The sequence below is a fragment of the Oryx dammah genome, unplaced genomic scaffold, assembly GCF_014754425.2.
Source record: "Oryx dammah isolate SB20612 unplaced genomic scaffold, SCBI_Odam_1.1 HiC_scaffold_23, whole genome shotgun sequence".
In the NCBI taxonomy this organism is placed as follows: Eukaryota; Metazoa; Chordata; class Mammalia; order Artiodactyla; family Bovidae; genus Oryx; species Oryx dammah.
The window spans coordinates 126516035-126542925 of record NW_024070207.1 but is presented as its reverse complement, the minus strand read 5'-3'; the positions used below and the strand labels follow the sequence as shown (position 1 = coordinate 126542925).

General features: G+C 48.2%; 1 protein-coding gene across 5 annotated transcripts in view; it reads right to left on the bottom strand.

The window, feature by feature from the left end:
* The window catches only part of PNPLA4 (patatin like phospholipase domain containing 4), a 43969-nt gene that overhangs the window by 15765 nt on the left and 1313 nt on the right, over positions 1 to 26891 (bottom strand). Inside the window, exons 2-6 of one of the 5 annotated variants that reach the window (XM_040266371.1) lie at positions 24696 to 24888; positions 21502 to 21596; positions 20309 to 20420; positions 19664 to 19799; positions 1216 to 1281 (exon numbers count right to left, since the gene is read on the bottom strand). In XM_040266371.1, the coding sequence (XP_040122305.1) occupies positions 1216 to 1281; positions 19664 to 19799; positions 20309 to 20420; positions 21502 to 21596; positions 24696 to 24875 (589 nt within the window). In that variant the 5' untranslated portion in view covers positions 24876 to 24888. Of the gene's footprint in view, positions 1 to 1215; positions 1282 to 19663; positions 20421 to 21501; positions 21597 to 24695; positions 24889 to 26891 lie in introns of all 5 variants that reach the window. The other 4 variants (XM_040266368.1, XM_040266367.1, XM_040266370.1 and 1 more) reach the window with 4 other exon arrangements.

Sequence of the window (26891 nt, the reverse complement as noted above, 5' to 3'; positions counted from 1 at the left end):
TTGAGCATGCAGATTTATGCAGCCACTATGGAGAACAGAATGGAGGTTCTTCACAAAACTAAAAATAGAAGTACCACATGACCCAGTAACCGCACTCCTAGGCATACACCCCAACAAAACCATAATTCAAAAAGATACATACACCCCCACGCTCACTGCAGCACTATTTGCAAACCCAGGACGTGGATGCAACCTAAATGTCCATTGACAGAAGAACAGATAAAGAAGATGTGGTACCCACAGATGATGGAATATTACTCAGCCACCAAAAGGAACGAAACAGTGCCACTGATGGGACGTGGATGGACCTAGAGACCATTATACAGAGTGAACTAAGTCAAGAAGAAAAAGCAAATATCCTATAAGATCACTTACATGCGCAATCTAGAAAAATGGTACAGATGAACTTACCTGGCAAAGCAGAAGGAGACAGACAGACTGAGAGAACAAATGTATGCAGACCAAGAGGAGAGGCGGCGGAGAGGGATGACCTGAGAGACTGGGGTTGACATATCTACACCACTGACAGTGGGTCTAACATAGAAGAGCAATGAGAAACTGCTGTAGAGCGCAGGAAACTCGACGCAGCGTTCCATGGTGACCGAGGGGGGAAGGAAATTCAGAGAAAAGAGGGGATATATGGAAACACACGGGTGATTCACTTCGCTGGATGGCAGAACTATCGACAGGGCTTCCCGATGGCCCAGGGGTAAAGAATCCGCCTGCCAGTGCAAGAGATGCAAGAGATACGGGTTCGATCCCCAGGTGGGGAAGATCCCCTGGGGAAGGCGATGGCAGCCCACTCCAGCACTCTTGCCTGGAGAGTCCCATGAACAGAAGAGGCGGGGGGGTCACAGAGTCGGACATGACTGGGCACGCATGCACAACACTGCAAAGCAGCTCTACTTCAATAAATTGTTTAAAAGCTCTGTTGCTTCTTCGGATATTCAAAATAAGGGTAAAGTGTTTTGTTTTTTTTTTTAACCAGAGGGAAAAAGGAGAGCCCCAGTCAATCATTCTCAATCACGAAATCTCAACTCTAGGGTGCCAAGGCCCCTGCACTGGACTTTTTTTCTTGTGTTAAACAGACTATGAGACCAAAGTCACAGGAACAGAGTTGGAGCCGCCAGAATAATAACCACAATCACAGATCTTCCAGAAGGAAACGGATGACCACAGGAACCACGGATCCCGACGCAGCTCTAGGACGCTTACCTGCCCTTTGTATTCCACTGGTTTCAGGCCTGCATAGATGGGCAGGAAGCTGCTGGCCAGCAGGACCTAGTGGACAAAATTAAGACACAGCTCGTGAAATGAGATAGCAACACGCCCTACCATCTATTTCACACATCACCTACTAGGAGGTTACAATTGTTTAAACACAAAGCGAAGTGAAAGTGAAGTTGTTCAGACGGGTCCAACTCTTTGCGACCCCATGGACTGCAGCTTACCAGGTTCCTCCATCCATAGGATTTTCCAGGCAAGAATACTGGAGTGGGTTGCCATTTCCTTCTCCCAAGTCTACTATAAAAATGAAATACGGTCCACGTATTTCATGGACACAGTGAAACCGAAAGCATTAGTAGCTCAGTCATGCCCAACTCTTTGCAACCTCATGGACTGGGGTCTTCCCAGGCTCCTCTGTCCAAGGGAATCTCCAGGCAAGAATACTGGAGTGGCTTGCCGTTCCTTTCTCCAGGGCGTCTTCCCAACCCAGGGACTGAACCTGGGTCTTCTGCGTTGCAGCAGAACTGTTTATCAAGTGAGCCACCAGGACATACTTAAAGAGAAGACAAAATTTTTCATGTCGGAAAAGACATTAAAGACATTGGCACAATTCATGATCCTCTGATGCCATCGACTTCACCTCAGAAACACTGCACTTTAATGGCAGATGGTCGAGTCACTGCACGATTAAAGTCCAGTTCAGTTCAGTCGCTCAGCTGTGTCTGACTCTTTGTGACCCCATGAACCACAGCACACCAGGCATCCTTGTCCATCTCCGCCTCCTGGAGTTTACTCAAACTCACGTCCATCAAGTCAGTTATACCATCCAACCATCTCATCCTCTGTCGTCCCCTTCTCCTCCTGCCCTCAATCTTTTCCAGCATCAGGATCTTTTCCAATGAGTCAACTCCTAGCATGAGGTGGCCAAAATATTGGAGTTTCAGCTTCAGCATCAGTCCTTCCAATGAACACCCAGGACTGATCTCCTTTAGGATGGACTGGTTGGATCTCCTTGCAGTCCAAGGGGCTCTCAAGAGTCTTCTCCAACACCACAGTTTAAAAGCATCAATTTTTCTGCGCTCAGCTTTCTTTATAGTCCAACTCTCACATCCATACATGCCCACTGGAAAAACCATAGCCTTGACTAGACGGACCTTTGTTGACTAGACAGATTAAAGTCCAAGTGTGTCTAAATTCCTGTGTGCATACAGGCTACAAGTCAGTTATTTACCATGTTCTATGCCACACTGTGAGAATCATTTGGACGTTTCAGTCTTGCAGAGGAATGATCCCCTCTGGTTGTCATGGCATTGATTAGCTCGCAGCTGAGGGATGTTTGCATGTATGTCACTAGGCTGTCACTGAGGGAAGAATACATGTTACATGCCAGGGACACGCCCTGGATATGTAATGAGACACTGCCAGCTAGGCGCACCAAGTATACTTTACCTTCCATTTAAAAAGCGGGAAAAGACTGCCCTTGCAAATAGTACCATCTCCTCCCACAGAAAAAGCCAGGTTCTGGGGAGCTTTCCCGACATGCACAAGTTTTTATTGTGCAATGCAGTTTGCAAATCGATGTGTTCTATCAGGAAAGATACAGTGTTAGATAGTGACTGCTTAAGCTCCAAACCTTCAGTTGGTAAGTCAAGACTCCGGGGCTGTTTGCTGTGACAGGTTTCATCAAGCTGCTTTTCCCAGCAGGAATTATTCAGAGATGGGTTATGAGCCTTAAAAATGACTTGTGCGATATCCACGGGGCTTCCCAGGTGGCACTAGTGGTAAAGAACCCACTTACCACGGCAGAAAACAGAAGAGACCTGGGTTCAGTCCCTGGGTCAGGGAGATCCCCTGGAGGAGGAAACCGCAACCCACTCCAGCATTCCTGCCTGGAGAATGCCACGGACAGAGGAGCCCGGCGCGGTGCAGTCTATGAGGTTGCAGAGTCAGATACAACTCAGCAAACTGAGCACGCCCAACATCCATTAACAGTTACTTAGAAGTCAGAAGGGCATTTCCCCCAAAGAAACGATGCTGTGCCTGTGAGTTGTGAGGTCAGCTCTCACAAGCTGATTTATTCGGAAGGCCAAATAAGGAGAGGCCCAGTCACCAGCATAACGACCTGGTGGGAAGAGCCGACTCACCGGAAAAGACCCCGGTGCTGGGAAAGATTGAGGGCCGGAGGAGGAGGAGGGGACGACAGAGGACGAGATGGTTGGATGGCATCACCGACTCAAGCAGTGACACATATACACAGGACCGTGTCTAAAACAGAGAGCTAGTGGGAAGCTGCTGTATTAGCACAGGAGCTCAGCTCGGTGCCCTGTGATGACCTAGAGGGGTGGGATAGGGCGGGGGGACGTTCAAGCGGGATGCGAGCTGAGGGGATGGATGGATGGATGGATATGGCTGATGCACTTCATTGCAGAGCGGAGACCAGCACAACATTGTAAAGCAACTATACTCCAATTAAAAAAAAAATCCTATGATAAACCATAATAGAAAATATTAAAAAACAGAATGTGCATATATGTGTGTGCGTATAACTGAATCACTGCCGTACAACAGAAAATAATAACCACTGTAAATCAACTATACTTCAATAGAAATAAAAAAGAAAAAAAGAAGAAATTGCGGTGGGAGGTGCGAGGGAGGGTTAAGAGGGAGAGGACATGTGTGTACCTACGGCTGATGCATGTGGATTGGATGGCAGAGACCAACACAATATCGTAAAGCAATGATCCTCCAATGAAACAGAGAAATAAACAAAGGGAGAACTGTAAGGTGTCGAGCGCAAAGCAGGACCTGAGGGATGATTACAGGCCTGCACGGGAGGTCTCAGCCTTCTAAGGAGGGTCAGTGGACCAGCCCTCACTGAGGCATTCATCTCCAAAATCTCAGCTTCGGTGTAGGCGTGACAGGATAGGGTGTCACGCCTGCTGCTACCCACGCCCTTCCCAGAAAGGTGCAAGCTGGGGTGAGCAGCCTCTCTGGTGGTTTGCAGAAGAACACAGCCATCATTGGGGCCGATAGGATGGAAACCAAGCAAACTCAGGCCCAACCTTGTCAGCCCCCCAGTCGCCCTGACCAGGTTTCAGCACAAGACTGGACACAGTTCCGGTCACTGTCTTCACCCTAATTCATCAGTTGCCCACTCCTTTTGAAAACATGTAATTACAGGGGCTTCCCTGGTGGCTCAGTGGTAAAGAATGTGCCTGCCAATGCAGGAGACGTGGGTTTGATCCCTGGGTCAGGAAGATCCCCTGGAGGAGGGCAATGGAAACCCACTCCAGTATTCTTGCCTGGAGAAACCGCCTGGGCAGAGGAGCCTGGCGGGCTACAGTCCCTGGGGTCGTAGAGAGGTGGACATGACTGAGTGACTTAACAGTTTCTAGCCAGCGCTCTGGGACCACCCAGCAGGATAGGGTGGGGAGGGAGATGGGAGGGGAATTCAGGACGTGGTGTGGTGGGGGAACACATGTATACTTCGGGCTGATTCATGTTGATGTATGCAAAAATCATCACGAGATTGTAAAGTCATTATCCTCCATAGGCTCTCAAAGAGTCAGGAAAGACTGAGCAACTTCACTTTCAATTATTCTCCAATTAAACTTAATTTTTAAAAAAGCAGCTGTGAAAAAAAAAAGTACAATGGATACAGTGCTGGGGGGAAAAAAAATTATTACAGGACTTCCCTGGTGGTCCAGGGGTTAAGAATCCACCTGCCAATGCTGGGGACACGGGCTCGACTCCTGGTCAGGAAAGTAAGATGCCACAGGCCACAAGGCAACGGGGCCCACCAGCTACAGCTACTGAGCCTGTGCTCTGCAACGAGAAGCCACTGCAAGAAGCCTGAGGACTCCGACTCCAGAGCAGCCCTTGCTGACCGCGACTGGAGAAAGACCGCGCTCAGCATCGCCACGAGTCCAGAAACAAAGCCACACAGAAAACAACTACAGGCCCTGGGTGTGCTTCCCAAGCACAGTGCGGCTCTTTAATGAAGTCGCCAGCAAGCAAACGGCAAGGCTGAACTAAAGCAATAACGGAAACAGTCTGTGTCTGGCACACATCTTGGAAATGACAGGACTTACAGGCCTTTAATTTGGGCTTCCCTCGAAGCTCAGTTAGTGAAGAATCTGCCTAACAGTATGGGAGACCTGGGTTCAATCCCTGGGTCAGGAAGACCCCCTGGAGGAGGAAATGGCAACCCACTCCAGTATTCTTGCCTGGAGAATCCCATGGATGCAGGAGCCTGAAGTCAGAAATGACTGAGTGACTTCACTTTCACTTTCAGTTATCCTCCAATTAAAGGTAATTAAAAAAAAAAAACGAAGCTGTGAAAAAAATAATAAAGTACAATGGATACAGCGGTAGGGGAAAAATTATTACAGAATTTCCCTGGTGGTCCAGTGGTTAAGAATCCACCTGCCACACATGTACACCCATGGCTGATTCATGTGAATGTATGGCAAAAACCACCACAATACTGTAATTAGCCTCCAACTTAAAAAAAAACAAAAAGAATCCACCTGCCAATGCAGGGGACACATTTCTTACTGTCCACGGGGTCGTAAGAGTCAGACACGACTTATCGACTAAACCACCGCCACAGGGGCCTTTAAACAACCAGACACTCTATAACTCTAGTCACTTATTTCACTGTGCATGCATGCTCAGTTGCTCGGTCGTGTCTGACTCTTTGCGACCCCATGGACTGCAGCCCATCAGGCTCCTCTGTCTGTGGGATTCTCCAGGCAAGAATACTGGAGTGGGTTGCCATTTCCTCCTCCAGCGGATCTTCCTGACCCAGGGATCGAACCCCTAACTTCACTCTAACAGCTTGTTTCATTATGCTATGCAGACATGTGGCTTGCAAAAACAAAGAGGAAAAAAAAAAAAACAAAAAACAACCCACCATTACCTTTAGAAGCTGAACTATGTGGGTTCCCCCATCCCTCCTGACAAGATATAAAGTGAAGTTCACAAGTTAATGCCTGGATCTCTTTTGGAGGTATTGAGATGAAAAATGCTATCCAATTACTTTGTCACAGATAGAAACAGTTAAGAATCCTCTGAACGGGTTTGAAGAGTGCAGTGAACTGGAAAATACCCATCATTTTCCCCCAAAATCAATGTATTTGTTCTGTCACAGTTTATTCAGGCTACTGATTTGTGTATCAAACTGTGGTTAGTAGGAAAATTGGCTTTCGACAGATAGGAACTAAGCAGCTTTTCTTACTGACATTTTACTGCAAGCAAATAGGATTTTCTAAGGAGGGAGGTGGTTAATGAGATATGAAACACTATGGCTAAACAGACTCTTTAGCCTCTTTTACCGTCTTAACCTCACCGGTGTCCCGGTGAAATTTTTCTTAATAAATCTAGATACATCTAGGCCAGGGGTTGGGCGGGGGCCGGAGGGGGTCTCAAGCGGGGGTGTCTGAGCCCTCCAACGGATATTTAGCCACATCTTGGGGATGCTCTTTGGTTGGAAGCACTGGTACAGAAGGTAGGAACCTAGTGTTCCTTCCCCATCACTTAGTCCAGCACCGTAAGAATTAACACGTGTGTCGGGACTTCCCTGGTGGTCCAGCGGCTGAGACTCTTGCACTCCTAGTACAGGCAGCCCTGGATCCATCCCTGGTCAGGGAACTAGACACCACATACCGCAGCTTCGTGTTCACAGGCATCAACTAAAGAGCTTGCGTGTTGCAGCAAAAAGCAAAGATCCCGTGTGCCACAAGTAAGACCCGATACAGCCAAAAAAAAAAAAAAAAAAAGAGGAAAGAATTACATGTATGTTAAATCACTAATTCGGCTTTTGTTTCCCTGAGCTTCCCTGGTAGCTCAGTGGTAAAGAATCCAGTTGCGATGTAAGGAGACACAGGAGACTCGGGTTCAATCCATGGGTTGGGAAGATCCCCGGGAGGACGGCATGACAACCCACTCTGGGATTCTTGCTGGGACATTTCCCACAGACAGGCGGGCTACAGTCCTTGGAATCGCACAACAGGACTGAGCAAATGAGCGCACACACACACACCCGAAGTACACCATGATAAGAATAAAAGTTAGTAACTTCCTTTACACCTGCATAAACTACGCCCAAGTGCATATTCCACACACGTTAGGACTAGCTCTTCTCATTTTTCATTGCACAGAAAAGAGGTGTTTAGAAAATGATGTAGCCCGGCCTCCTTGGGGAATAAATTCTCAACAAGTCTCATTTATGCCTCAAGTTGACTGTGGCGTTTAATGAGAATCTGGCTGTTTATTCAGAGCCTGCTGGTGTACTTGAAATTCAAAGACAGGCTCAAATTTATCTTCCCCAGTCTTTCCAAGATAATGACCAATCTTAAATTCAGTCCTTACTTCACCTTCGAAAGGCTCAATGTGAGCTGTCCCTGAAAAAAAAAAAAACACGCTCACTGTGTGCAGGGAAATTGAGGACATCAGAGTGATGGAGATGGAGTTCTTCTTTCCGAGCGGGACACCATTTTGCATGGACGCCCTCCTGGGTGTGTGTGTATCAGAGAGCCTCCGTGGATGTCGAAGGACCATCTCAGAGCATACGCACAGTGGGCGAGCTTTAAACACAGATCCAACAATTTGTCCCAATTTAGACAGGTGCCAAAGCTCTGTCCCTCTGCTGTTGCTGTTGTTTAGCTGCTGAGTCATGTCCAACTCTCTCTGACCCCTATGGACGGTAGGTAACCTGCCAGGCTCCTCTGTCCATGGGATTCTCCAGGCACGAATACCGCAGTGGGTTGCCATTTCGTTCTCCAGGGGGATCTTCCCAACTTAGGGATCAAACCCTCCTCTCCTGTGTCTCTTGTAACTGGCAGATTCTTTACAAGCTGAACCACCAGGGAAGCCCCATCCCTCTGTGGCATGGTTAATTTCAAAATCATTTCTGCTCAGCTGTGGGGGTGATACACGACTTTTAAAAATCTTTTTCTCTTATTGAGATACAGCTGATTTACTCTGCTTTTTTTTGTTTGAGTATAATTGCTCCGAACGGTTAAGTGTCTGCTGTACAAACGCCGGTGACTCAGCCATACATATAACCTCCCTCCCCTCTCCTATCCCATCCCTGTAGGTCATCACAGAGCACACAGCTGAGCTCCCTGTGCTGGGAAACCATAAACAAGTCGAAAAGACAGCCCTCTGAATGGGAGATAATATGTGCAAACAAGGTAACTGACAAAAGGAGGAATTTCCAAAATGTACAAGCAGCTCCTACAGCTCAATAAAGTAAAATAAAATAAAAATGCTTGGAAGACCTAAACAGACATTTCTATGCTTGGAAGACCTAAACAGACATTTCTCCAGAGATTAAAAAAAAGATATATGGACGGGCAACAAACACATGACTTGTTTTAAAGAAAGGATTTACTTCTCTGCGTATCCTTTGCTGAAGGCTAATATTACAGTACGTTTGGATTTCCTGATTGTATGTTTCCTTTTGAAGAAAGATAGCCCAGAATAAAATCTGGAGCATAAAAGGCATGAACTGAAGTGAACGCATTCAGACATTTGGGGGGACACTACGCAAAGGGGCCCGCAGATAAAGGAATTCCCAAGGACCCATGATGGCAGATCAAACCAGTCAATCTTGAGGGAGATCGACCCTGGATATTCACTGGAAGGACCTTTGCTGAAGCTCCAGTATCTTGGTCATCTGATGTGAACAGACGACTCACTGGAAAAGTCCCCGATGCTGGGAAAGACTGACGGCAGAAGGAGAAGAGGGCATCGGAGAATGAGATGGTTGGACGGCATCCCCGATGCAACGGCCGTGAACGTGGGCAAAGTCCAGGAAATGGTGAGGGACAGGGAGGCCTGGCGTGCTGCAGTCTGTGGGGTCACCAAGAGTCAGACATGGGTGACTAAACAAACAAACAAAGAACCCATGACAAGTATTCGCCTCTGTGCCTGGGTCCCCCAGGATTTCCCTAGCGGCTCAGGTGGTAAAGCATCTGCCTGCAATGCAGGAGACCTGGGTTCGGTCCCTGGTTTCGGAAGATCCCCTGGAGAAGGGCACGGCAACCTGCTCCAGTATTCCTGCCTGGAGAATCCCACGGACAGAGGAGCCTGGCGGGCTACAGTCCATGGGGGTGAGGGTCACAAAGAGTCGGACCTGACTGAGCACAAGTGGATGTCCTGGTAGGGTCTCCCCAGGGCTGGGGTCGTGGGGTGGGATGGGGGTCAGCTGCACCCCCGGGCTCTGCAGGGCACTGCCTTCATGGGAGCGCCTCCTCGGCTGTACCCTGTACTGGCGAGGGCCTGGCACTCTCAGACCTCTGATGGTGAGAGCCCCCAGTGCTGTCTGAAAGGCCTTCTCCCATGCTCTGGGACCACAGGGCCTGGCTTCAGTCTAGACGGCCGAACTCGCCTGACCCCGTCATCACAAGGTTGCCAGCCAGATGGCCATGCCCTTCCTGCTGCATCCTAAACAGGCAGTCTCCTTCCTTCCAGGATGCTCAGGCTGAGAACGTTCCAAACCTTTAAGTCCTCCTTCCGTTTTGTGGAACAATTCCATCTGGAAGTCTCTTCCCTCTTCTCATCTCTCACTCTAAGTAGCCAAGAGAAACCAGGTTGCTCCTTCCACGCTGTGCTTGGAAACTGCCCCCAAACACCCAACACGAGCGCTAGCAAGGTGTGGCACCCACGAAACACGGGAGGACACGCACATGATTCTTCTTGGTGAGCTCATGACAAGGATGACCTTTCCTCCACCATCTGCTTCAGATTTCTGGGTTTCCAGGTACTCTGCTGGCGGTCCAGTGGTTAAGGGTCCGCCTTGCAATGCCAGCAACGTGGGTTCAATCCTTGGTAGGGGAATTAGGATCCCGTTTGTGAAGGCTAGGTGCTGCGACTACTGAGACCACGTGCTCCAGATCAGGCACAGCATAGCTAGGGAGCCCGTGGACTGCAAAGAAACATCCCACGTGATACAATGCAAAGTTCCCAAGGGCCGCAACTAAGATCAGACGCAGCCAAATAAAGTAATTAACAACAACAAAAATTCCTCACTTCCGTCTGTGGCCTCATCCTTATGGCCTGCACTCTCCAGATTTCTCTAAGAAGATGGAGGCTCTCTCCCCGGTTTCCTGTTTTCTTTCCGAGTCCTCACCGGAACCCCCTGCGGCGGTGCAGGCTTTTGCTAACCTGTGCCTCTAAACTAGTGAGCCTCTTCCTGGTCGTTAACTCAATTACAGGGCCACTGGAGCTATCTGTTATAGAGCCTTCTCGCCTCTCAATGCCAGTCCCGTTCTAGTCCGTTCAGGCTGCTACAACAAAATCCCACAGCCTGGGAGGCTTAGGAAACGACAGTTTACCTGGTACAGTTGTAGAATCTCGGCAGTACGAGCCTCCGAGTCTACTGGGAACCCACTTCTACGCTGTCACCTGCCGCAAGCGGTGAGGGGTGCTCTCGGGGGTCTCTTTCATAAGTGCACTCATCCTATTCACGTCAGCTCCATCCTCATGACCTCAACACTTTCCAAAGACCCTCCAACCTCCAGACACCATCATAATGGGGGTTAAGACTTCAACACGGGAATTTGGGAGGGAGACATTCAGACGACGGCAGTAAGTTCCATCGCCAGGGACATACGATGCCAAATACCACAGAAATCCAATCCCAGATAAAATGAGTCTTTGGACCATATAACTTTCAAAGGAGGTTCTGAGAGGGGTTTCCCTGGTGGTCCAGTGGCTAACACACTGCGCTCCCAATGCAGGGAGCCCAGGTTCGATCCCTGGTCAGGGGACTAGATGCCACATGCTGCAGCTAAAGATCCCTGGTGCCCCAACTAAAACCCAACGCAGTCCGAGATTTTTTTTATACAACCAGTCCACTCTAAAGGAGATCACCCCTGGGATTTCTTTGGAGGAAATGATGCTGAAGCTGAAACTCCAGTACTTTGGCCACCTCATGCGAAGAGTTGACTCATTGGAAAAGACTCTGATGCTGGGAGGGATTGGGGGCAGGAGGAGAAGGGGACGACAGAGGATGAGATGGCTGGATGGCATCACTGACTCGATGGACGTGAGTCTGAGTGAACTCCGGGAGTTGGTGATGGACAGGGAGACCTGGCGTGCTGCGATTCATGGGGTTGCAAAGAGTTGGACACGACTGAGCGACTGAACTGAACTGAGAAAAGAATCAACTATCATTGCAGTTCAGATGAAAGAAAAATATTTCCATGCCACCAAAAATGAAGCTAATATAATTTAAGTGTGAATCATCACACAAAAGCACGTGGGTGAATGTGCACCGGGCCAGTGGTGAGAGGGGTAAAATTCAGATGCCTAAAGGCAGCAAAACCCAGTAGTAATCATCCATGTCTCAAGACTGTATATGCGTAGGTGAGCCACCCCGCTGTCACCAGTGGTAAAGAGGAGACACAAGAGACGCAGGAGACACAAGAGACGCAGGAGACACAAGAGACGCAGGTTCACTTCCTGGGTCAGGGAGATTCCCTGGAGGAGGAAATGGCAACCCATTCCAGAATTCTTGCCTGGAGAATCCCATGAGCCTGGAAGGCTATAGTCCACGGGGACGCAAAGAGCTGGAAGACTGAAGCAACTTGGTCTGCATGTGAGCACTTTGCTCATGAACAAAGATAAGAGTAAAAGAATGTTTCAGTTCAGTTCAGTCGCTCAGTCGTGTCCGACTCTTTGCGACCCCATGAATCACAACACGCCAGGCCTCCCTGCCCATCACCATCTCCCAGAGTTCACTCATACTCAACGTCCATCGAGTCGGTGATGCCATCCAGCCATCTCATCCTCGGTCGTCCCCTTCTCCTCCTGCCCCCAATCCCTCCCAGCATCAGGGTCTTTTCCAATGACTCAATACTTCGCATGAGGTGGCCAAAGTACTGGAGCTTCAATTCTATCAAGTCAGTGAAATAAAATAAAACAAAAGCTGGGGCTTTCATTTCACGACAGACTCACACAGGAGTGCAGAGCAGTGATGTGTGAGGCTTATCCTATTTCTTCATTATTTACTAAACATTAACTGTAATCAGGGCTTCCCTGGTGGCTCAGCTGGTAAAGAATCCGCCTGCAATGCAGGAGACCTGGGTTCCATCCCTGGGTTGGGAAGATCCCCTGGAGAAGGGAAATGCTACCCACTCCAGTATTCCGGCCTGGAGAATCCCACAGACTGTACAGTCCATGGGGTCGTAAAGAGTCGGATACGACTGAGCGACTTTCACTTTTCCAACTGTAATCAACAAGCCTACAGGACTTGACTGTCTCAAGCACACCTCTACGTGATTTTTTTCAATTTCCTCTCCAAGGCAGGGGTTCCTACCCTGCGGGCAGCAGGGCGGTAGCTCCCCTCAGCTCAGCAGCAGCGGCAGACTAGAAATAAAGTGCACAATAACTCAATGCATTTACATCATCCCCAAACCATAGGCCCAGCCAGGTCTGTGAGAACCTCATCTTCCACGATAACGGGTCCCCAGTGCCAAAACGTTTGGGAACTGCTGCTGCGTGGTAACACTGATGAGTTTATGTCCATTTCACAGTTGAGAAAACTGAGGCTCAAACAGAATGAACTCCGGAGGACACGGGCAGGGAATGATAGATCTAAACGGGAATACCAGGAGATGCACAGGAAACAACGGATTATCCAAGATGGCGTAATGAGACACTTTGAGACACAGGGCTTCTACTTGGGTTCTCAGTACACACACAGACACCCTGTCTGTAATAAAAAGGCCGCAGTTGAATGCTGGGTAATGAAGAACCTGGCATTTAAAAGAGAAAAAATATAGGTAGTAATTAAGAGAATAGATAAGCCATCGAAAAAAATCACTGATATTTAGTACTCTCCCCCATATTCCCGTGCTGGTGACCAACAGATCCTTGACATGTCCTGCCTCTGCTTTTAATCTTCGTCTCTCTCAGACACCTACAGACTTCCTAGGTGAGAGACAGGAAACCCAGAGCTGAGGGCTCAGAGCCGGGCGTGCAAAGCTGCCAGCTGACGCCAGTTGCACAGTGTGGGCTGCCTCTCCTCTTGGCTTCTAGAGAGCGGAGCCCTCCAGTCTCTACCTAAGGAGGTATGGGGGCCAGTAGGAGGCTTTATTCTCTCCCCCCGACACCCACATTGATGGAGGCATCAGAACAACCACCCCAGGACTTCCTGGCTGGTCCAGTGGATAAGAGTCCGCCTGCCACTGCAGGGGACACAGGTTTTGTCCCTGGTCTGAGACGATCCCACACATGCCACGAAGCCCATGTGCCACAACTCCCGAAGCCCACCCTCTAAAGCCCACACACCACAACGTCTGAGCCTGCACCCCACACCCAGAGAAGCCACCGCAACAGAAAGCCCAGGCACCACAGTGAAGAGAAGGCCCTGCTCACCACAACCAGAGAAAGCCCGGATTACAGCAACGAGGACCCAGCACAGCCGGGTAAATAAAGATATATTGGAAAGGTGTTCCCTGGCGGCTCAGCTGGGAAAGAATCTGCCTGCAATGCAGGAGACCCCAGTTCGATTCCTGGGCGGGAAAGATCCACTAGAGAAGGGAAAGGCCACCCACTCCACTATTCTTGGGCTTCCCTGGCGGCTCAGCTGGTAAAGAATCTGCCTGCAATGCAGGAGACCTGGGTTCGATCCCTGGGTTAGGAAGATCCCCTGAAGAAGGGAAAGACTACCGACACCAGTATTCTGGCCTGGAGAATTCCAAGGACTGTATAGTCCATGGGGTCGCAAAGAGTCAGACACAATTGAGCGACCTTCACTTTCACTTTTCACTTTAGATTAAAAAAAAAGAAAAAACAACTAGCTCAGACAGTGGTTCCCACTGGCCTCATTCATCAGAACACAGCATGGCACCACCGAGAGGGGAGTGTTTATTTTATTTTCCCATTGTCATGCTTTTTTCTTCTTCCCTCCTGTATGCTTCACCAATCTTGCTCTTTGAACTACATGCTCATGTATATTCCAGTCATATATTTCATACATTATTATCGCCACCATCTGCTGTCAAGGAACTAGCCACCTGTTTTTTTTTTTTTGAGTTTCTGCAAAAGGTTAGAGCATTCTACTCAACATTTAAAATGCGTCTCGTATAACCTAGGATACATGTTAATTATTCAATTATTCTCCTTACAAGGCATTACGCAGTTGTGTCAACTGTTTCTCTTCCGTTCAATGAACTCAAGTAATTACGCTAGTTCTCTGAGTAGTTATTATCCAAAACAAAGCAAATCAGAAGGAGAAAAGAAAAAAAAGTCCAGTTTACGTACTGCCACAGTTTGCTATCCTGGAGAAAGAAACGGCAACCCACTCCAGCATCTTGGTTTGGGAAGTCCCACGGACAGAGGAGCCTGGCAGGGCATAGTCCGTGGGGTCGCAAAGAGTCAGACACGACTGAGCAACTAAACTGCCACCACGGTAGACTGCTGCTGCCTTAACAAGCGACTGCAAACTGAAAGTCTAAAAACAAGACAAACGGACGATCCTAGGATATGGAGAACGGGACCCAAAATAGGCTGGATCCACCTGAGCGGAAGGATTCAGGTGACGGCAGGGCCTTCCTTCCTGGGGGCTCCTGGGGAGGCGGGGTTTCCTGCTCATTTAGATCTTGGTAAAGCGTGCAGTTCCAGCAGCTGTAGGACGGTGGTCCCTCAGCATCACTGACTGGTCCAAGGGGTGCACACCCTCTGTGACCTCCGTATGCAAAGTCTCCTGCATCTCAGAATCTGCAAGCGTCTCTTATTTCTAACCCCACACATGCTTAGCTGGGGTCTGCTCACCTAACCCAGCACCATCTCCCCCTCCCCACTGAGACCCTCACGTTCATCCTGTCTACACAATCCCTTCTGCCAAGTGAGATTCTGGGTTTACAGCTCCTGGGGAGTACAGTGTGGACATTTTAGTGGGTGGGGGGGGGGGAAACGTTAGTCACACTCCCACATGAAAGGAATTAAGAGGGTGATTTTATCGAGCATTGGTGGGGGGAGGAGCATGGCGACCAAGCAGAATGTTATACACCTGGGCTCCTGTGGGGCCTCTAAAGTAGCTCCCTTATTTTGTCCACATCACTGAACGTGACGGATACAGCTTCTTCGTGCTTTTAGTAGGTGCCACCCCAGTTCATTGATTTATTAATTCATATTCATGCATGGAACACACACTGATGGAGGTGGCACAGTGTCAGGGCTGGGGACTCAGTAGGGGACAGAAGACAGCAGTCCCTGACCCTCCATGGAGCTTACACTCTAGTGAGGGAAGACAGAAGAAAACTAAGTTACACAGAGCAGTAACAAATGTGTACTGAACAGTGGTCAGCGAGCCACGGTGGGATATAGAAAATATCCAGACCACCCAACCTGCCCCCTGAGACACCTGTATGCAGGTCAGGAAGCAACAGTTAGAACTGGACATGGAACAACAGACTGGTTCCAAATAGGAAAAGGAGTACGTCAAGGCTGTATATTGTCACCCTGCTTATTTAACTTCTATGCAGACTGCATCATGAGAAACACTGGGCTTGAGGAAGCACAGGCTGGAATCAGGATTGCTGGGAGAAATATCAATAACCTCAGATATCTAGATGACACCACCCCATGGCAGAAAGCGAAGAAGAACTAAAGATGAAAAGTGAAAGAAGAGAGTGAAAAGTTGGCTTAAAACTCAACATTCAGAAAACTAAGATCATGGCATCTGGTCCCATCACTTTATGGCAAATAAATGGGGGAACAATGGAAACAGTGACAGACTTTATTTTGGGGGGGTCCCCAAAATCACTGCAGATGGTGACTGCAGCCATGAAATTGAAAGATACTTACTCCTTGGAAGTAAAGTTATGACCAACCTAGACAACATATGAAAAAGCACAGAAATTACTTTGCCAACAAATGTCCATCTAATCAAGGCTATGGTTTTCCCAGTGGTCATGTATGGATGTGAGAGTTAGACTACAAACAAACCTGAGAGCTGAAGAATTGATGCTTTTGAACTGTGGTGTTGGAGAAGACTCTTGAGAGTCCCTTGGACTGCAAAGAGATCCAACCAGTCCATCCTACAGGAAATCAGTCCTGGGTGTTCATTGGAAGGACTGATGCTGAAGCTGAAACTCTAATCCTTTCGCCACCTGATGCAAAGAACTGACTCATTGGAAAAGACCCTGATGCTGGGAAAGACTGAAGGTGGAAGGAGAAGGGGACGACAGAGGATGAGATGGTTGGATGGCATCACTGACTTGATGGAATGAGTTCGAGCAAGCTCCGGGAGTTGGTGATGGGACAGGGAGGCCTGGCGTGCTGCAGTCCATGGGGTCGCGGAGAGTCAGACATGACTGAACCTAATTGAACTGATAGAAAATATCAGGTGTTTTGTAGATAGAGTGGCCAGGCACTGCTGCTGCTGCTGCTAAGTCGCTTCAGTTGTGTCCGACTCTGTGCGACCCCATAGACGGCAGCCCACCAGGCTCCACCATCCCTGGGATTCTCCAGGCAAGATCACTGGAGTGGATTGCCATTCCCTTCTCCAATGCATGAAAGTGAAAAGTGAAAGTGAAGTCGCTCAGCCGTGTCTGACCCTCAGCGACCCCATGGACTGCAGCCTTCCAGGCTCCTCCATCCATGGGATTTTCCAGGCAAGAGTACCTGAGTGGGGTGCCATTGCCTTCTCCAGCTAGGCACAGACTCAATGAAAAGGTAGAAACTATGAGCAGAATTCCTGTTTTTATATATATATTTTGGTGGCCCCAGTGCACAGCACGTGGGACTTTAGTCCCCACCCAGGGATGGAACCTGGGCCCCCTGCAATGCAAACATGGAGTCTTAACTGCTGGACCACCAGGGAAGTCCCTCCCCTCCTGTTTTATGATGGGATGACAGTCCTTTGTTCACAATCTTGTCCCCTTACGAATAAGAAGAGGTGTTCTGACACACTGCCAGCCTGATGTCTTTGTGTTGGTGTTGACAATTTGTGACAATTCCGGCATGGATTTACCAGCTTCCCCCTTTCTAGTCTTTAAGTCTACACAAGCTTAACAATTACATTATAGAAAAATATTTTCTTAAGAGAGATTGAATATCAGTGTATGAATGAGACAGGAGTAATTGGTACACAGAGTGAAAATATTCTAATCTCTTAAGTCGCAGAGTAATTTCACTTGTCAGCTCAACACTTCATTAGGTATTTCAAATCATATCATTCAAATGTAAAATTCAAACAGGGAGATTCGATAGTTAAAAAAACAACAATGCATTTATCATTAAATTCAGGTGGAACTTTTAGCTCTCACGCTCAATCCATCACCTGCTGCTGTCTGCACACACATGTTCTCTATCACCCAAGGCTTGCTACGTTTCCCACAGAAAGATAAAGTGTAAGTCCCTCAGTCGTGTCCGACTCTTTGCAGACTCCATGGACTGCAGCCCACCAGGCTCCTCTGCCCGTGGGGACTCTCCACTCAAGAATACTGGAGTGAGTAGCCACGCCCTTCTTGAGGGGATCTACCTGACCCAGGGATCAAGCCCAAGTCTCCCGCATTGCAGGCAGATTCTTTACCATTTTTACCATGAGGGAAGCCCCACAACATCCACAGAAGGAAAATAAAAATCAGCTGGTGTTTCTAAGAGCCATGCATCCTTGTATGTTAGTCACTCAGTCATTCCGACTCTGCAACCCCATGGATTGTAGCCCGCCAGGCTCCTCTGTCCATGAGATCCTCCAGGCAAGAACACTGGAGAGGGTTGCCATTTCCTTCTCCAGGGGGTTTTCCCGACCCAGGGATAGAACCCAGGTCTCCTGCATGGCAGGTGGATTCTTCACCAAATGAGCCGTCTGAGCTAGTAGGGAAGCCCTAGTGTGTCCTCACCAATTTAAAATGTTTCATGTATCCCCTTACCAATGCATTGCTATTTGCAAGTCACCTGAAATAGCTCCCAGAGATCATGAATTCTCAACCAGCTTCCACATGTGTGTGGACAGAAAGGCGTCAATGCCAAAGGGAAGAAACAAAAGGGAACATTCGGTTGAAAATGTTAAGAGACCCAGATTCCCACTGGCAATCGGTACACCCTGGGGCGTGTCACATAAAATCTTTCTGCCCCTTTCTTCTGTTAAAAAAGCAACAGAAGAGGTGTAAATCACACCTGTCCTGCCTGATTTACAGAAGGCATGTGGAAGGACTGAATACGGTAGTCCCTGCACAAAGTCGTACGTGAGCTGCAGAGCATTAACGTTCAACAGTGTAAGGAATAGTTATTGGTGCTCAATAACTATTTCACAGAGTAAATGTGGCCACGCTGAACATCACAAGAGAAGACACCGGGCGCGTCCCCAGGCCTCTGGGAGCCGCCTGCTGTGTTGTGGCCTCAGGAACACTGAGATCCGTCCAGCAGACGCAGGACTGATGGCGCACCCATTATCTGTGAGGCCCGAGATGCAAACCTGGATTTAGAGCAGGGGTTCGCAACCGGGGTCTAATGCCTGAGGGCCTGAGGCAGAACTGATGTGATAATAATAGAAACAGAGTGGGCAATAGATGTAACGAGTAATGAATAAATGAATCATTCCCAAAACATCCTCCCACACTTTTCCCCAGTCCATGGAAAAATTGTCCTCAGTAATACAAATGAACTTACAGAACAGAAAGAGACTCCCAGACTTACAGAGGACAAACTTATGGTTGGCTAAGGCGGTGGGGGGGAAGGATGGGGGGCTGGGTAGTTGCAGAGTATGGGATGGACACGGACACACTGCTGTGTTTAACATCGAGAACCAGCAAGGACCTGTTGTCCAGCACAGGGAACTCTGCTCAATACTCTGTGATAACCTTATGGTCACCAGGGGGAAGCATGGAGGAAGAGATAGTTAGGGAGTCTGGGATGGACACGCACACACTGATGTGTTTAACATGGAGAACCAGCGAGGACCTGCTGTCCAGCACAGGGAACTCTGCTCCATGTCATGTGGCAGCCTGGATGGGAGGGGAGTTTGGGGGAGAACGTGCTGTGCTTAGTAGCTCAGTTGTGTGTGACTCTCTGCGACCCCATGGAATGTAGCCCAGCAGGCTCCTCTGTCTGTGGGATTCTCCAGGCAACAATACTGGAGCGGGTCGCTATGCCCTCCGCCATGGGATCTTCCCAACCTAGGGATCGAACTCAGGTCTCCAGCACTGCGGGCGGATTCTTTACCAGCTGAGCCACAAGGATGCATGTATATGTATGGCTGAGTCCCTTCGCTGTCCACCTGCAACTATCCTAACATTGTTTATTAATTATCTATACCTCAATACAAAATAAAAAGTCTTTAAGAGAAAAAAAAAAAAGGGTTGCATGAAACCCATCCCTGGCGCCCAAAATGTTGGGGACTGCTGATTTAAAGACCCTACACACTCACGTACACTGGCGCCGGCTGGATTCCTGCACCATGGGATGCAGCCGCCTTTACCTGGACAAGGTCCTCCCTTGAGGGAAAGCTGGAGGCCAGGCAGTTCCGCCCGGTCCTGCTGTTGGTGATGGAGACGTGCAGGCGGCCGTGGGCCAGCTCGTGAGCACTGGCGGGGAGAATCGACTCCACTCCGCTCCTGGAGGAGAGAAAGAGAGCGGCCTGCAGGACCGCACCCCCTCGGGCCTGCGAGCCTCCTAGCTGGCCCCACCGGAAACCCATGAGAGAGTCCAGACAGTGAGAGGGACGCCAGAGGCTTAGCAGCTGCAGAATCTCACACGTCCAAAGCCAAGAAAAAGCTATAAAATAAAAGCGGTGGAGCAAAGCCCCGCCTGTGTGTTGTGGACAGGACAAGGCAGCCAAGATTGGCCGGAGGAGGAGGTCACCGTTTACACGGGGCATTGGGGTCATGTGGGCTCCCTGGTTCTAGCGGGGAGCAGCTCATAAGCTTGCAGGTTAACGACCGTCGTGGAGGACAGCCATCCCGCTTCATGAAACTGGCAGGTGGAGCCCCTCTGGCCTAAAGATGAGGAGGATCACAGGGGCAGAGACAAGCGGGGAGATGAGACTCGGTGCTCGGGTAGCCAGGACTTGTCCGGCCGGGGGATGTACAGACAGCAAGAGAACTGCCATCTTGAGCGGCCTGACCGTCCACCGCACAGTTCCTCTTTGATGACTGGCCGCCTCGTAAACATCCGAGGGGCGACAATGCTGACTGAGCTCACTACGGTTCATCCACAGCATCCTGGTTACACACGCTCTGCTGTGAAACGTATTATATACATGCTCTGTTGCTCAGTCATGTCTGACTCTTTGGGACCACATGGACTGTAGCCCGCCAGGCTCCTCTGTCCATGGGATTCCCCAGGCACGAATACTGGAGTGGGTTGCCATGCCTTTCTCCAGGGGAATCTTTCCGAATTGAACCCGAGTCTCCGTGTGTCCTGCATTGGCAGATGGATTCTTTGCCACTGTGCCACCTGGGAATATATATATTCCCGCCTGGAATCAAGTTGCTGGGAGAAATATCCATAACCTCAGATACACAGATGACACCACCCTTATGGCAGAAAGTGAAGAACCAGAGAGCATCTTGATGAAAGTGAAAGAGGAGAATGAAAGAGTTGGCTTAAAACTCAACATTCGGAAAACTGAGATCATGGCATCTGGTCCCAACACTTCCTGGCAAATACTTGAGGAAATAGTCACAAACTTTATTTTGGGGGGCTTCAAAATCACTGCAGATGGTGACTGCAGCCATGAAATTAAAAGACACTTGCTCCTTGGAAGAAAAGCTATGACCAATCTAGACAGCATATTAAAATGCAGAGATATTACTTTGCCAACAAAGGTCTGTCTAGTCAAGGCTATGGTTTTTCTTTCCAGTAGTCATGTTTGGATGTGAGTTGCACTATAAAGAAAGCTGAGCACCGAAGAATTGATGCTTTGGTGGTATTGAGCTGTGGTGTTGGAGAAGACTCTTAAGAGTCCCTTGGACAGCAAGGAGATCCAACCAGTCCATCCTAAAGGAAATCAGTCCTGAATATTCATTGGAAGGACTGATGCTGAAGCTGAAACTGCAATCCTCTGGTCACCTGATGCAGAGAACTGACTCACTGGAAAGAGACCCTGATGCTGGGAAAGATTAAAGGCAGGAGGAGAAGGGGACGACAGAGGATGAGATGGTTGGATGGCATTACTGACTCAATGGACATGAGTTTGAGCAAGCTCTGGGAGTTGGTGATGGACAGGGAGGCCTGGTATGCTGTGGTCCATGGGGTCGCAAAGAGTTGGACAGGACTGAGCGACTGAACTGAACTGATTGATATATATATACGTACCTCAATCGGGCCATGAAATCATAGCCAGGTGTTAGTGCCCCAAAAGACTGCCTTCGGATTTCTTCAGCAAAATCATAGGTAAACTTGTTGCATTCCTGAAAAAGAAAAGTAATAGGTGACCCTATGTTTTGTCAGAAAAAAAGTCATTCTGGGTCAAGACCTCTGTGTCCACCACACAAGGTAATTATATAAGTAAGTGACGGTTGCTCAGTCCTGTCTGACTCTTTGCGACTCCATGGACCGAAGCCCCCCAGGCTCCTCTGTCCATGGGATTCTCCAGGCAAGAATACTGGAGCGGGTTCCATGCCCTCCTCCAGGGGATCTTTGTGACTCAGGGATCGAACCCTGCATTGCAGGCGAATTCTTTACCATCTGAGCCACTTGCCAAACAAAATACCTGGACTCTACAAAGCTAACCCCAGATGTTGGGCGCTTCACAGGCTAGAATCCCTTCTGGACCTGGTCCCCAGGCAAGCTATGTGTTCTCCCAATTACAATCATTTTTTTTTTTTTGTCACCTTCGGAAAATCCTTGAAGGCTGGATTCCAATGCTAATTGAGCACTTTTTTCCTACAGACCTCTCTAAGGCAACTCCTCTCCCACGACAATTCTGTGGCCTCAGAAATGTTTCAATTGCAGCTCTGCAACAGCGCTGCCAATTAACACCAACACGTACAACAAAGAAAGGAGTTGTCATGACTGTCATCTGCAAAGAGCAGATCACAGTCTCTGGAGGTTAGTCCGGGGCAAAGGTGTTCAATAAAAGCCCCCCGCCCCCTAAGTGGGGTCTAAGAGGCAAGCCAATCCTGGATTCTCTATTGGCACATGCTCACGTGAGAATGCAGGGGGGTTAACATCAGTAAAATAGACAGCCAGTGGGAATTTGCTGTGTGACTCAGGGAAGTCCAACTGGGGCTCCGTGACAACCTAGAGGGGTGGGATGGGGAGGGAGGGGGGAGGGGGGTTCCAGAGGGAGGGGTATGTTATACTTATAACTGATTCATGCTGTAAAGCAAAAACTAACAGAACATTGGAAAGCAACTATGTATTGTGCTTAGTCGCTCAGTCGTGTCTGACTCTTTGTGACCCCGTGGACTGTAGCCCGCCAGGCTCCTCTGTCCATGGGATTCTCCAGGCCAGAACACTGGAGTGGGTTGCTTTGCCGTCCTCCAGGGGATCTTCCCGACCCAGGGATCGAACCCAGGTCTCCCAAGTTCTTTACCATCTGAGCCGCCACGGAAGCCCGGAAAGCAACTATACTCCAATGGAAAAAAATATCCTATGACAAACCAAAATAGAAAAGAATATTAAAAATTAATATGTGTGTGTGTAACTAAGTCACTTTGTTGCACATCAGATATGAATAACAACTTTAAATCAGCTATACTTCACTAAAAAGAAATAAGAAAAAGAGAATTTGGGATGGGACGTAGGACTGAGTTTTAAAAGGAAGAGGATATATGTATATCTATCTAATCCATGTGGATGTATGGCAGAAACCAACACAATATTCTAATTATCCTTCAATTAAAAATGAGTAAAGGTTAAAAAAAATAAAAAAGAATGCAAGGTGGATATAAATTACCAGACAGGACAGATAGGAAAACTGGTTTGTAGGGTTAAGCATCTTTCCAACTATGTCATCAAGAATGAGTGTCATAGTCAGGATTTGAACCCAGACCCATGTTTAATTTTTTTAGTTCATCCATCCAGCAACCTACTGACATCAGGCTTTGGGCTAGGCACTGGGATTCACAAGATACACAGAGCCCCTGAGTCAGGGGAGACGCTGCCCAAAACTGCCCATCCTAGCTCGGCCGGATAGTAACTGTTTATGTGAGTTATTTTATGACAGGAGGCTCCTGGTGAGGAACGTGCAACCAACAAGCCAGCACCAACTGGAGGAGTTCAGGAAAGATCAAAAGGAGGACACCACGTATCCTTCCACCTCCCAGAATCCTTGCAGGCATCCACCTTGGCTGAGCAAACAAACAGGAAGGGCCGTGAGTCAGACTGATGGTCCAGAGACAACCAGGAGACTAATTCCATCACCCTAAAACCCCAGACTTCGAGGCACGTGGCAGAGTAGTCCTCCTGGATTCCCTCACCCTCCTGCTCTCCACCCGGGCGCCTCTTCCCAATAAAGTCTCTTGTGCTTAAAATGTTGTGGTTCTGAACACTTAAGTGTGAACTTGAATTCATCCCTGGGCATGGAAGTGTTAATCATTATATGATGACTATTCCAAGTGGTTAAAAGAATGCACGTAATTAACAAATAGAATATTTTCCACCTGCTGAGGCCAGTTCTCAAAGTCAGAGAGAGCATCACGACTGTCTAGAAGCAGAAAACAGATTTTAAAAACACTGCTGTTGTTGTCCTTTAGTCGACTGTCTAGAAGCAGAAAACAGATTTTAAAATACACTGTCGTTGTTGTTGTTTGGTCGCTAAGCTGTGTCTAAGTCTTTTTCGACCCCATGGACTATAGCCCGCCAGGCTCTTCTGTCCACGGGATTTTCCCCGACAAGAATACTGGAGTGGGTTGCCATTTCTTTCTCCAGAGGATCTTCTGGACCCAGGGATTGAACCCGAGTCTTCTGCATGGCAGGCAGGTTCTTTACTATTGAGCCATCATGGAGGGCTTAAAAATATAGACTGCATTAAATGAAATACTTAATGAAAGCTTATTATTATTACTTCTAGATACACTACTTGAAATTTAGGGCTTTTATTATGGGAATGAAAAAGCCACTAATTAAATTCCATTATCATTCCATTTAAATTACAGGGTCATGTTTTACTTTACATGCCTGTCTGTAAGTAGAAGCAGGCAAAGACTTTATCAGCTACATGTTCCAGGCCTTGAGAACAGGCCCTGTGTTCTCATGATCAGTTAACGGAGAAATAAATCTTTGCTGGAAAGAAACAAAGCTGGAATCTTAAGACTAGAGAAACACTCATGAGCAAAATAAGGCATTTTATTTCCTTGTCTTATTATCACCCCCCAAATAATCTTATTTTACAAATGGAGAGCACAGCTCTTTAAGGGTGACATTTTAAAAGAAGTCTTAACCTTTTCTGTTTCCCAGGCAAAGGATGACTTCTATGCAGTTAACTTAATAGAGTTAAACAATCATCTTCCCTGTTTGTTCTTAATTTATTGGTGAGCAACACAGCCTAGTTACTAGTTAATTACCTCTATTTTCTGCGGCGCTGTGAGGAGAACCGAAGCAACCAAGGATCCCGCAGAAGCCCCAGCAAAGGCCTTGACATCCTTCAGCAGCTTTCTGCCGTGTTTGCAAAGAGCCGATGCTGCCCCCAAGTGGTAAATGCCCAGAAACCCACACGCTGCAAATGACAAGTTGATGTGCTTCATTCTAGCCGCGAAACTGGGGAAACAAAATCCAAGAAATGCCTGTAAGGTGGTCTAGTTTGTTCTACATGGATGCTAGTCATCATTTCTTAGAACTGATGATATAAATACAATTATGTATGTTTAATTATACACACACACACACACGAATATATATGTATATGGGCTTCACAGATAGCTCAGTTGGTAAAGAATCCGCCTGCAATGTGGGAAACCCCAGTTTGATTCCTGGGTTGGGAAGATCCCCTGGAGAAGGGATAGGCTACCCACTCCAGTATTCTTGGGCTTCCTTTGTAGCTCAGCTGGTAAAGAATGTGTCCGCAATGCGGGAGACCTGGGTTCGATTCCTGGGTTGAGAAGATCTCCTGGAAGAAGGGAAAGGCTACCCACTGCAGTATTCTGGCCTGGAGAATTACATGGACAGTATATATAGTCCGTGGGATCACAAAGAGAATGTATGTGATAATTTTCTGGTCTAAGCATACTTTCAATCAAAGTCTAACTGAACAACCAAAGCTTTCAAGGAAACATTTTCTTTTTCCTCGCTCACCTTGACCCAATATACTCATGTTAATTAAGAAAAAATTAACATCAGTTTATATTTGTTCAGTACATAGACTATGCAGCCTACTTTCTAATTACTTGGCAAAAAGCAAATGGAATAATTTCAACTGGCAAGGCATTTAGCCTTTTTTCTTAACCTTTTGAAACATTTGGGGGTCTGGGTGACTGTTAACATTAGTAACATCACTACAGACTGTAGCAAAATCCAGATTAAAGACACATTTGCTCTTTGCAAATGGCATCAGTAAATTTAAAATAGACAGTTTGGCTCCCTACCCGGTTCCCTTGCGAGCACTCCTTTGTTTTTTGTTTTGCTTTTGTTTTCAAACTGATGCTGACAATTATTCCATAATGCAATACTGAATTATTCAACAATTTAATGTATTTCATAAGGAAGTTTCTCAAGACAAACTGAAACTGCGACTGCCAAAGGCAATTGAAGGCCCAAAGAAATGTCACTTGCACCACCTGATATTTGCAACAAATTTAACTGTAAAATATTTTTTTTCCTCGGAACCTCTGGGGGCACGATTTTACCACGTGTATAAAACATTCACCCTTGCAATGCTCTTCACTCGGACGGTCTCCAGTGAAGGGGAAAGGGGCGTCACCCCGGATTTTGGTACCTTCAAACTAGGTACTTGGCCTGGGCCTGGAATTTAGGAACCTAAGGCCCTGATCCATCCTAAAGGAAATCAGTCCTGAATATTCATGGGAAGGACTGATGCTGAAGCTGAAACTCCAATACTTTGGCCACCTGATGCCAAGAATTGATGCTTTGGAACTGTGGTGTTGGAGAAGACTCTTGAGAGTCCCTTGGACTGCAAGGAGATTCAACCAGTCCATCCTAAAGGAAATCAGTCCTGAATATTGATTGGAAGGACTGACGGTAAAGCTGAAGCTCCAATACTTTGGCCACCTGATGTGAAGAACTGACACATTGGAAAAGACCCTGAAGCTGGGAAACATTGAAGGCAGGAGGAGAAGGGGACGACAGAGGATGAGATGGCTGGCTGGCATCACTGACTTGATGGACATGAGTTTGAGCAAGCCCCGGGAGTTGGTGAGTTGGTGATGGACACGGTGGCCTGGCATGTTGCAGTCCATGGAGTCGCAGAGTCGGACACAACTGAGTGACTGAACTGAACTGAAGGCCCTGATGCTTGTGTCTGGAGCTACTGAAGCCGAGCCCTGGCTGGGTTTAATTTTTTAAGAATGGAGCGGGAAGAAGCGTTTGGGTGCTCAGCCTCCAAGGAGCCGGCCCAGCAGTCGCAGGCCCAGTGCCCAACCTCCCACCCCCGAGGTCTGGGTGCGGCGGGAATAAAGACTGCTCTAAATCAGACCCACTAGTCCCTGGAGACACGTGGGCTGGTCAGAACCTGCGGCTGCCCCGCCCCGCCCCGCCCCGCCCCGCCCCGCCCCGCCCCGCTATACCCCGCCCCGCCCCGCCCCGCT